This window comes from Excalfactoria chinensis, chromosome 2 (genome assembly GCF_039878825.1).
Source record: "Excalfactoria chinensis isolate bCotChi1 chromosome 2, bCotChi1.hap2, whole genome shotgun sequence".
In the NCBI taxonomy this organism is placed as follows: Eukaryota; Metazoa; Chordata; class Aves; order Galliformes; family Phasianidae; genus Excalfactoria; species Excalfactoria chinensis.
Window position 1 is genome coordinate 79510310 of NC_092826.1, and position 13075 is coordinate 79523384.

Consider the following 13075-nt stretch of genomic DNA (forward strand, 5'->3'; position numbering starts at 1 on the left):
TGTACTGAAGTCTCTGGCCAAAACAAGTTCTCTGTTTTCACAAAGTGAATAGCCTCTAAAAACTATTTCATGTTTGCCCTGACTTCTAATCTGTATTATACTGACCCTGGTAACTAAAGGATAAATTGCCATAAGTAAGATATTCTCACATAAGCCTTTTGCTAAGTAAACAGGAAATAATACATCTATAAGTTTAGTAAGGTAAGCAAACTGTGTTTTCATGGCACATTTAAGTGTGATCTCTTATATTCACAGAGTGAAATCCCAGTCACATTGATCTTGGTGTTGAAACTCATTGGGAGCCAGTGCCAATGGTTAACAATATGCATTTTACTCAGGTTCCTGTGCATGCAAAATTCATATTGAAGAATGACTTTGGTATTTCAGAGCATCTTTTATTAGGTGGAAATAACAGTCTGAAGTATAAAGAGAGACATTTCCAGTCAGCAGTGAAAGATTATATGCTATAGAGCTACAATTGAGAATTACAGGACTAAAGAGCATTTTAAAATCTAGGTACACTTCAGAAAATTATTTGCATATGCGTTGCTCGATTGACTTGTGTGTCTGCCTGTGCCTAATGTTTGGTTTTCCTTTTTAACAGGTAGAGAGAATTGTTGACAAGAGGAAAAACAAGAAGGGAAAAACAGAGTATTTGGTGCGATGGAAAGGATATGACAGTGAAGACGACACCTGGGAGCCAGAACAGCACCTTGTTAATTGTGAGGAATATATACATGAATTTAATAGGCGTCACAATGAAAAGCAAAAAGAAAGCACATTAACTAGGACAAATAGGACCTCTCCAAATAACGCCAGAAAACAAATTTCTAGGTCTACCAATAGTTCTTTTTCAAAGACTTCTACTAAATCTTTAGTTATGAGTAAAGACCACGAGTCAAAAAATAATCAACTCTTTACTGCCACACAGAAGTTCCGGAAAAACAATTCACCATCTCTTTCTGGAAGGAAAAATATGGACCTTGCAAAATCAGGTATTAAAATCCTAGTGCCCAAAAGTCCAATTAAGAGCCGGACAGCAGTTGATGGCTTCCAAAATGAAAGCCCTGATAAAATGGACCACACAGAGCAGGATCAAGAAGACTCTGTAGCACCTGAAGTAGCAGCAGAAAAACCCGTGGGAGCTTTATTAGGACCTGGTGCAGAGCGTGCCAGGATGGGGAGCCGACCAAGGATACATCCATTAGTGCCACAATTGCCAGTGCCAGTAACAGCCACAATCGCATCAGCATTAACAATAAATGGAAAAGGTAAGTCAGTCATTCTTATGTAGATTTTTCATTTGACTGATCCATTTTGCAAATAACATGCAAACAGATTATCCACTCTTGTTTCAGAAATGTTAAGTCTGGGGAACTTCACAGCTTTATTTTACATAGCTGTATGACTACAAAGCCTTTTCAAACTTTATTAGCCTTTGCTCTTTTCACAGAGATTTCTTGGTATTTGTGTTTTCAGAACCACCATAAGATATGTCTGTGTTTGCTTTGACATGCTTGGTTCATGTATTCAGTGTACCATTTCCAGAGACAGCACCACTGCTTCTTGAAATAATGTCAAAAACTCAAATTTCTTAAGAATATTAGAAACTTACATTGTGCAAATAAATGAACAATATGAGGAGGGATTTCTTATAATTTATCTGTTTTATAATAAAAAAAAACTGGGAGAGTGATGTTGCTTAAAAACTGAAGTTGATGTTTCTTTCCAGTGAAAATTTGAGGCAGCTGTGGAGATACACCTTCTGCCTGGATTGGATTCTGTCATTATTATATTTTATCAATATTTGTTGTTTATACCTCATTTTGTATTGAGAGTTCATTTAGTTTTAACACCTGGCTTGGCAATATTTCAGTAGTTTTACAGTGCGAGTGAGATAAACATTTTTAATACCAAAGAAATTCAAACTGCTTCTTTGGTTGGATGGGAGGAAGCTATTAATTCCCTTCACCCTGATGAGCGACTGGTTTAATATGGTCATCATTTTGATGCCCCAAACATTTGTTTTCCCATGACAGACTCAACATGTTGTTGTAAGCTTGCTTCTGAAGCTAAGTTCTCGAGTGTGATTAACTCCTCAGTTAAAATTCAGAGAGTAAAATCTGCAGGTATTCTTTGGATGATGACTTGCTTGAAAAATATGTTGAAGACTTTGTGAGAGGTTGAGTTGCGTGTCCCAGTGTTGCTTGCATTCAGATTTTTATGAAAAAAATCTCCCACGTGTCTGTAGTGGTCAACAAGGAAGGAATGCTCTCCTGGAGCTGTGGTGTCAGGTCATGAACCAAACCCTTTTGCTGCAGATGAACTAGGTAACCATGGCAATGCACACATTAATGCCTCAAATATCCCTTCCTTTGCGTGGGCTAAAGAGGGAATGTGTACTTCTGAGGATGTAAACAAAGCTGGAGGGGGAAAAGGCAAGAGATGCCAGTGTGCAAGTTTCTTCTGCAGGTGAGATAGATAAGTGTTCACACGTGATGGTTTCATGATAAATAATACCTGCTTTGGAGCACAGTGTTGTTCCTACTGAAGTGACTGATTAGCATTGCCTTCAGCATCCTGGTTTTTGCCTGGAGGCATTCACAAAACCAACGAAACAAAATAAAAACAAAACAACAAATAAACAAAACAAAACAAAACAAAACAAAAAAAACAAAACAACACACAACGCAACAGAAATAAAAAAGGACCTTCTTAGGTAGGTTAATAGCCTCCAAATTAAATCATCCCCACCAAACTTTCACTCTGGTAATGCTAGTGTAGCAAGGGCTTGTTACAGGGCACAAAATGGGATTGGAAAGTCCTGTACAGGAGTGATAGCGCCATGTAAAAGATTAGTGGAGGTGTATTAACCTATTTCACTGAGGTGTTGCAGTTCCCTTGTCACCACCTCCTTCATCTAATGCTGAAAGCTGTGCTTGCAATCACCAGAATACAAGATTTTTCTCACACTGACATTTTCACATGATCTTAAGGTGTGGACCAAAACAGGAGGAACCAAGGAGATAGTCACGATGCATGACTGCTCAAAGATACACGGCACATTTCTGCTTTTTTCTGCTCCTGGAGAGTTATTAACTGAGGCTTTCCTTTTCTCACAACACTGCTACCAGCCTGAGCTGTGCAGCTTGCTTGGAAATAGAAGCAAATATCCTAATTTGTTATGGTTTTACAAATAGACTCCTCTACAACTTTTCTGGGGTACCATCCAAATTGAGCAGTAAATCTCTGATTATAAGGCTTGGAAACAATGTCATGGAGGAATAATACCCAGTTGTATTCAACATCTGTCTCTTTCCCTAGCTTCTTAAAATTTCTGTGACAGAACTCTCTCATAGAAGCCTGTGGTCCTACTCAGCTATTCTTCATTGGCATATTGGACCTCCGTTCAGAAGGAAGCCAAGAGCTAGCCTGGCCTTGGAGCATAATAAGCTGACACATTCTCCTTCTCTTCATTAAAGTTGCACCCTGCTCTTTGCTGGTTTTATTTTTAATGTCACTCTGCTATTCATTGAAATGTAATAAGTAGACACTCCTCTTACTCCCCTGCACAGGTCTCCAGCTGTTCAGAATCCTGTTCTGTTCCTTACTCAGGACATTCCTTCTGTCCTGTCTGGATGCCTCATCACATTTTCAGCACTGTCAACACCTTAGCAATCACGTCAGAATTGTTAATTTTGCAGAAACTTCCTCAAATCTGTACCCTCGTCGCTGGCTCTTCATACGCACCAGATCTGACATATTAATAATGCAAATGATAGATCTGGCATTTGGAGCACTCTTTCCAAACTTCCCACCTCCTCCATGTACACCTTCTGTTAATTTTAAGAGTTCTTACTTCCACGTGCTGTCAGGAAGACAAAAGCATATTTTGAGGAAAGTTGGTACTTGAGCCAATTCAGGAAATTTTTCTCAAAACATTTTTTGTGGGAAAAATTCCAGTTAGTTGAAACAGAAATCATTAATTGGAAAGCGTAATTTTGAAACATTCTAGGGAAATGCAAATTGCATTTCAGATCCATTTTAGACAGCTTTGATTATCACAGCTGAGTTAGGTGTTGATTTTCTTAAAGTAAAATTGGAAAAATAAACATTAAAAATGTTAATATGAAAAAGACATTCACGATACTGAAACTCTTAAAAATTTTGTCAGTTCTTTGGGTGTTTTTTCCCCCAACCTCTTTTTTTTTTTTTTTTATCAGATAAAAAAAACCCAAATCTTGTATGCATAGGAGAATCCCAGTTTAATGTCTGGAATTACGCTGAAATACTGGTATTATTGTAGCATCTAGTCGTGCTTTCAGATGACAAACTGTCGTGACAGTTCTTGTTCCTAAGACGGTCTCAGAAAAGGCAACCAGCAAATATTTAGACATGTACGTAGAAGTGCTGGGAGAGTGAAGTAATAGTTGAATTTGCTCTGGTTGGTGGTTTCAGTACCAAAATCTAGTAGGTGTCCAAACCATGTGTTTTAAGAAAATACATGACTGTATTGAATATTTATATTTTAAAGGAGGCTTGGCTTTGAAAACAAAGTTGATGGAGTAATATTCAATATACTAGCGTAAGAAGTGTGGTGTATGTACAAAGCGGGACTTGGTTACTGAATTAACACTTCTTTGGTTCCAATTTTTCTAAAGATCCTGTTACTAAAAGCCAATAGAAGTGATCTACAAATGAATGGATGAAACTGAAAAAAAACATCACCAAAAACTTTGATGTTGTATAAGAGATTTTAATGGTGCCTACAAGCAAGCTGTATTACTCAAAAACAGGCAAGACTGAAAATGGCCTTGTATCTGCTATGAGGTTCTGATACATTTGAGATTTTTGAAAGCGTGCTTCCTTAATCAAAACTGAGTAACTTTGAAAATCCATTGCAAATTTTTTAAACATAGTGTGCTTATAGCTATTCTGGGAATGTCTCTTCAGTAGAATACAGAAGAAGTGAAACTATGAAGGGAATCTGTGAGCCTCGCAAGACTAGAGTTGTTTTCAGTTTTAGAAAGAGTTAAAACACGGAACTGGCTTTTCAACTCCTGCAAAACTTGAGTAGAAATTAGGTGAATTCCATTGCTTGGCAAATGCTAGCTTTCTTTCTGAACTTTATGGGTCACTCTCTGGTCATCAAGGTTTTTATTCGGCTAATGACGTCCAACATGTGGATGTAATTGAGAATAAATGGCACAAACAGGTTTTGGATAGAAAGACATGCAAACTTCTGGAAGCATAAAACAAGCAAGAAACACCCACATAGCTGTATGTGATGTCACAATTAGAGCAATGCAGGCTGCTGTCTGGTGTGCAGGAAAAGAAGAAATACAAGAAACGCAGTGGATTATATTGCTTTGCTAGATGAGCAAGCACTGCTGGTGTGCACAGGGGCATCAGCACCTCCCTCTATGCACATGCAACTTCAGATGTGTAACTTGCATGAGCAATAGGCTGTCTGTCAATAGAAAGATGACTGGAGTATATTAAAGTGTGGGCAGCAAGGGTGACTGCTGATTTTTTGGTTGAATGATGGTGCTGTTCTTGTCTTGAAACAATGGTACTGGCACTGAAAGAAAAGCTAGGCATCCTGAGAAAAATTATTGAGCTCACGTTCTGTTTGTTACCCGTTCTCTCCATTATTCAAAACAGTTTGTGGAATTAAAACCTACAGATTTGGAAAACCAAGAAGCCACTTTCAGCAACATGGAAAATAGTGCCTATTATTTGCTTAAGATTTTGCTGTGTTGCAAAATCTTTGGGCCATGGTCAGGAGGCCCTTGGGGAGAGTATTGTGGCTGATGAAGGCGTGTAGGGTGTGAACCAGACTAATTGTCCTTGTAGACCACAAGTGATGCATATAACCCATCTGTAAAGCAAGAGGAAAGTCACAGAACTCAATCCTGTGGGAATTTGAGTGAATAGTACAAATAAAGGACAGTTGGGATGATGTGTTGCAGTTCTTCAGATTCCTGTTTAGCATTCTGGAAAGACAAGCAGCTCTGAGCCCTCCTTCTATTTGTTTTTGTTATGTTTTGGTAGTAAAACATCATTCCAAAAAAAGCCTTGAGACAGGAACTTCCTTTTCCAGTGTGTTTGTACATTGCACTTGGGTGGTGGTTTGATCTCTACAAAGTGATCTGGAAAGCAACCAAGCATTTTATTAGTGGAAACAAAAGCCAATTAAATGGGTTAAAGTCCTTTGTGAACCTGCCTAACTTTTGACATTACTGGTTAAACCTCATTGTTGAATGCAGCAGTGTGTAGTTTGGTATTTTTTCTATTGTGTCTGCATTTTGCAATTCGCTAATTCAGAGTAGTTTTAATTTGATCAACCTTAGATACCTTTGTTGTTTTTTTTTTCTTAGAAGGTATATGTTTTGTAGAATTTACTTTTGAAAGGTTTGCATTATTACTTCTATAATGCGCTATCTTGCATCAATTTTCCATCTGTTAAGTCATTTTCAGTTTCTTCAGCTTCTCTCCTCTTAACTAAAATAATACTCTAAATTGTTGTTAATTTGTTTATCTTTGTTTTTCTGCCATATCATACATGCAAAAGCTTTAAGTACTGCGGTAGTCTGGATGGTGTGTATTATGTGGAAAATCAGTCTGTTATCCCATGCTGTCCTGGGTTTTGTACATCACACACACACACACTTCTGCAGTTTCTTGTACGTGGTATACATCATTGTGCTTTGCATGATTCTCCAGGATGGAGAACTTATGTGAAAGTCTTTTGTCTTCAAGATATACTGGTTTATGTCAATAGATTATTGTAATGACAAAGTAGGATTTAAGTACGAGGCTTATGAGTCTTAAGGATGTCTTACAGAGTATATAAGGAGTGAATATCTGGTTTCTTGCTTTTTCTGCCTTCTGCTGTCTTTCGCTGATTTGAACTGAGATGCTGTGGATTTGGATGCCAGGTTTGTCTGTTTGAAGACTGTTAGCGTGGACTTCTGGTACAGCTGACAAAGAGGAACTACTTTGGAAAGAATGAACCCATTCCTTTTGGTTGCTTCCCTAATCCCAATTCCAGTGTGGCCAAATGTTCCTTTAAAGGCATACTTATTTTTATCAGTGTGACAGAGAGGGAAAAGCTATGTCCTTGGAGACATATACACACAAGGTTACATGCAACTTGCCCCAGAAAAACGAGTTCCCCTTTAATGGGAACTCTGGATTTTATCTATCTGTATGTATGAAAGAAATTTCTCAAGAAATACTCAATTTGGACATAAAATGTTGAACTTCTGTTGACAGAAAAATTCCTGTTATCTTCACCAACATTTGTATTGCATCTTCAGGCCCAGTGATAAGCCCCATGCTGTTAGCTGTGCATTTCTACAGGCATTGCATCAATTTACAATGACTGAGGATCCGATCTCTGGGGTCTAAATCTGATGACTGCTCTGAGGGGGTCAATAAATGATCAGCCATCACATATTCCTATTGTACTTGCATCAAGATCAAAGAGAAGTGATTTCCCTGGACACATTTGTCATACCTGTCATGGTAACATTGGGAAAGAAGTGCTGTGTGAAGCAAAAGTTCTCTTTGTGAGGCTCACTTTCAACCTATTTTACTTATATCTCTGCAGAGAAAATGTGGTGAAGATCAGACTGAATATGTTGACAAAAGTGTTGGACTGGTTGTTTTCTTTTTCTTTCCATATTGTCAATGTTGTGCAACTTTAAAACAGCTTTTGATAATACAGCAGAAGTGGGAAGTGCAATCAGAAATACTCACACAGTGTTTTTTACAGTGTCTTTTACTTGGCGTAGTAACCATCAATGCTTTTTTGTCCCATGCTGTTTCCACTTCTGAGTGGAAACATCTTTCTTAAGACTCTGAAGTAGATTGAATGTAACTTTTCTAAGAAAACTGTCAGTGTGGATCTGTGTTCTGTTGACAAGAAGATTAATCTTAATACGTTGATAAAAAGAAATCCATAAAACCTGGACGAAAATAATCTTAGTATGGTTCATTATCTACTTGAAAGGGGAGATAATGAGAGTGCAGTTAAATTTTCTGCCAAAAAAAGACCTCATAGAGACGCTGTTATAGGTGGGGAAACATCACAGAATTAGTAAATGAACTATTATTTTTTTTGTTTAATCCTTGCAAAAGATAGAAAACTGATTTATTTTTTTTTTTAAAGAATACTTTTTAAAAAATATATATTTATTTTCACTCATTACTTGGATAAGAGCTGACAGACTTGTATTGAACAGGTGACTGCAAATACACTTTGTTTTATTATCAAGACCTAATGAAATACCAAGATCCTATATTGCCTTGGGATATCTACTCCAGGTGCAAGTTGCCAAATTCAAACTGGGATAATCGTGATTCAGAACTACTGCTGTGATTATTTCTACTATTCTTTTAAGTGGCAGAAAATAAATATATAAGCAGTACATCTGTGCAACTGCAGTTTTAAAAATCAAACATGAAGATGACTAGATGGCCTTCTGTACATACCGTTTATATCATAAACACGTTTAAGAATTCACACTCAAGTGCGTTAAGCCAGAAGTCGACAATCAGTATATTCTGCTCTAGTAAGTGTTTGCTTAATTTTGCAATATTAGGTTGTATATAAAGAAGATCTTAGTTTTTATTTGAGAAGTATTTATTTTATTTATTATAAATATATATATTTATTTTATATATATTTATTTTTTATATATTTTGTTTATTTTATAGAAGCTTTAAAGCTTATTACGTTTTAGATGATGTTAAGAAACAAAGGCAAATCATAAACACTCATGCTCTGAACTAGACTATTCTGTGTTTGAATGTATCTGAAAACTGGAAAATTCCAAGATTTAACTGGAAAAAGAGAGCATCTTTCTATTGTATTGAGTTCTTTGAACATACCTGAAGCAGTAGATAAAGAAGTACAGAATGTCATTTATTTTCTTTGAAAATATTCCTTGAATGAAACAACTGAAGGAAGTAAGCAGGTTTGCTTCGAATGACTGCTGAGAGACCGGCTGGGAAGATAGAAAGCGGAGGAGGCTTAATGGCTCATTTCAGTTGTGTCAGAAGCTTAGCAGTAGGATGTCCCAAGGCTCTGTAATAGGATCTGTGCTTATTTATATGTATTATTGATCTTAAAAAAAATAAAAAATGCAGCGGTCAGCAGAGGTACAAAAACTTGCAGAGAGGCACATAGTTATTAAGACAGAAGAAAACTGAAACTTCAGAGGGATATATCTAAAGCTGATACAGGTGCTATGTGGTGGAACTTGGACTGGTCATTTTCCTTGCTGGCTCCTAAACTGGTTTTGAAGGCTGGGTGTGGATAGGAGTGCCTAAAGACTGTGGAGGACAACTTTGAGAAGCTTTGCTTAATATTGAGCTAAAGAAATTCTCAAGGTTTCTTTGCCACACACATTTGTCATTGCGCTTCAGTATAACCAAATATGAATAACAAGGATTTGCTGGTCTAGTGTCTTCCATGCATTAGCACTGCTGTGCCTCAGATTGCTGTGTCGTTTTTAAGATGAGCTCAAATGAGAGAGAGAAAGTGGAAAAACTGGCTAGCTGCCTTCTCAGGCAGTTCCACATGAGAAGCTTCTGAGTAGACTTAATATGTATATAGGGTTGGCAAATCTAGGATAAGCTACTGATGAATGCTGGTGCGGTAGGAACAAAAGGGTGTTAAAAGAAATTATACATCTGATGGGAATACTGAAAATATTGCATCTGATTATTTTAGAGAAGAATTAAATTAGAGATGTGATGAAATAATTACTGATGTTGGAAATTTTTGTTCTGGAATGAATTAATAAGGCACGCAGACGTCAAAATAAATTGAAAGGTGTCACATCCAAAGTAGATAGATAATGCCTTTTGATGAAGTTTCCATTTAATTCTGAGAACAGCTTAAAGGTAATGATCATGTGAAAGAATTGTAGGCATTTGTAAGGATAGCAGTACTAAACTGCGTTTGTAGGAATGAATGTTCTAGTTCTAGAAAGAATATAAGTCCACTTGCTGTAGAAGGAAGAAAACTTTCTGTGACAGACCTGAAAATTGTAATGCAGGGATTTTTATATCTTGTCCCGCATTGCTAGCTGTTATTAGGTACAGAATATTTCACTCAATTTTTATTTATGAAATTAATTTGTTCTGTACAAATACTGAGAGAATCTGATTATTTTCCTCTTAGGATATTAGGGTAGGCATTAGAAGAGTAAAAAGTAGGTGGAACTCTGGTCTAGGTCGTACTGAGACCTTTACTGTGAGGGACATGCAGTCCCTTGGAATCCAGAACTAGATGTCTGTATGTCCCCAAATAGCGATGTGGACTACATCTTTGGTTACAGAGAACCGGCATTTTTCCCATAATGTAGACCTTTTTCTCACTTCTGTTCCACATTTTCCTCTTTCCAGCATCAACAACTGCACCCACTTCTTGAACCACACCAAATCAGTAGCTAATAGCTAATATCTGTTGGAAATTGAAACCAGTGTCCTGTTGCTAACATATTCAAGTGGACAAGCTGTGAACTGGGACACTGCCCTTTCTCTACTCCAGATCCATATTCTTTTCAACTTATTAAAAACAAAGAAACAAACAAAAAAACTCTTTTAAAAATTCCACCCATATTCATACCCATCCTTTAGAAAATGCTTAGAAAGCTGTATGAAATTATTTGGCAATAAATAATCCTCCTGCTTCTGCAAAATGTAGATGCTTTCAATAAACAGTACTGATTTTCATTCATCCTTTTTGGTTTTGAAACAGCCATCTCAGAAGACCTTCAAGTGTAAACAGATTTGTTGCACTGAGTTCTCCTCTAATCCTCATTTACCCCCTTTCCTCATTTTCTGGACAGATTTCAAAGTCAGTGGGCACTTTTTAGAAATACAGCAGTGAGTTGAAACCAACCGTAAATGTAAAGCTAATTCTTATTTTACCAGACATAAAATTGTACAGGCATGGATAATTTAAAATTAATTTTCAACATATGGAAGGAATATCCTGCTAGGATTTCTCTTAAAGTTGGTAATTCCATAAAGATGCATGTGTGGTGATGCAGGAAAACACCTCAGGGAAACTTTTTCTCATGTGAGTGCAAGTAGGAAAACTGTGTAATGTGGTAACAATTGATATCTGAAATAATGTACTGTGTGTCTGTGATTCATTGTTTATTTTTGTTTCTGAGTACAAAGAATGACTGATGATTCTATGTTCTTTCGTTTGGAAAGCCATCTATTTTTACTTTGTGTGAATGTGTAGGCAATTAGCTTGAAAACCTGTTTAAAATGCTCAGAAGTTTATACTAAACACAAGTTACATCTTTGATTAGCATCACTGAGATAGTGAGGTGTTTTATTTTCTTCTTTCTTTATTTTGTACGTTGACGGCCAGGGGAGTGTGTTGTTGTTCTTTTTAAATATCTTTTCTTATCTCAAACAATATTAGTGCATTAATAAAAATAATAAAAATGGGAGAATGATATTTAATCATATTGCTTATGTCATGTCCTTGTAGGAAGTGGTATGTTTTCCTTTAAAAAAAAAAAAAAAAGTATTTTATAATACACTTAAAATAAGAGAATGGGCTTTTTGTAAACGATTCTGTAGTATAACACATTTTGAGCAGCCACTCCATTTAGTAAGATCAATATGGCTCAAAATTCAAGATCTATTCTGGAATAAGTACTATAAAATGAGAGTTATCTGAACTTGATTTATTTTTACTTGATGTTTCTACTTGATGTTTCTAAGATTCAGAAAAAAATGCTTATTTCAAAGGTTTTCTTTCTGGAGTGTTAGATTCAGCACCCTTTTAGATGCTGTAAAATAAAAGAAAATAAAAACAAAAAAGAACAACTATATTACGCTTAATGTGCTTTTAATGCAATGGATAAAATTATTCAAGCACGAGCACTTTTAAGACACATGGCAAATCAACAGTATGATTTTTGTCACAGTAATTTTTCCCCCCAGATGACAATTTAGATACTTCCAAGTCTATTAGCTTGACAGGAAAGCACTGGTGCTCAGGACCTCTGGAAATCAGACTTTGTTTGCATTTCCAAATACAGAGACTTAGCTGGCATTAGAGGTTGAGCTTTAAGTCTTCTTCTAAAGTAATACAAGTCAAAACAAACATTATCCACAACTGTTCTTTATTGTTTGGCTTGCCTTAAAACTTTGAAGAAGAAAGTGTACTTGATTCACTGAGAGCAAAAGGTATTTTGATTTGAAGTCTACCTTTTCTGGTATTAAATTTTACTCTGGCACGGTGATCATCTTCAGGAAACCATCATTCTTTCTTATAATGTGCCATAGTAAGAAGTTGTGTAGATTTATTACATTAAGAAAAAAAAAAAAAAAAAAAAAAAAGAATTCTTAAAAGAAAAGTTTGGATTTAGTCCCTTCTCCCCTTCTCACCCCCCCTCCCTTTTTTTTTTTTTTTTTTTTTTTTTTTTTTTTTTTTTTTTAATGTATTACTTTGCTTTCTATTTTTGCATTCCTGGTATACAGTCTGATATCTAATTAATTTATATCCTATTTGTTTTAGATTGACAGGTGCAATTTAGGCCTCAATGAAATTAATGAATCTCTCTAGATTCTTTGTAGTTCAAGTATAATACTTGTTCAGTGCCTGTCTGAAGAAACTGTTACTGCACTATCGTGTATTATAAATTACAAATCCAGCAGAGTAATGTAATCCAGATAGGCCATATATATCCATATGTTCAGATTAAAGGCAGGGAGGGGAAATACTAAACAAAATATATTTCCTAATAAATTCGCGTAAAAGTCACTCAATCTGTAGTTGACCTGGCAGTAGCATCTCTATACCTCTTCTGTCATTTTCTCTTGTATTTTAGTATTTAGCCAGGTTCATAATAAGGCTTGCTATGATCTTCCAGCTTCATGATGAAATATTAGGATGTTGCATGTGGATTTTGTTGTTGTTTGAGGGGTTACATATTAATCTGTGTTTCTATTATAAGGCTGCCTGTGGATGTTGTGGATGGCCCATCTCTAGAGATATTTAAGGCCAGATTGAATGGGGACCTGGACAATCTGT

The 13075-nt window shown here is 36.2% G+C and overlaps 1 protein-coding gene across 1 annotated transcript in view; it reads left to right on the forward strand.

Moving 5' to 3' along the window:
* The window catches only part of CDYL (chromodomain Y like), a 109284-nt gene that overhangs the window by 50871 nt on the left and 45338 nt on the right, over positions 1–13075 (forward strand). The window contains exon 2 of the mRNA XM_072330169.1: positions 605–1271. Coding sequence (XP_072186270.1) covers positions 605–1271 — 667 coding nt within the window. The remainder of the gene's footprint in view (positions 1–604; positions 1272–13075) is intronic.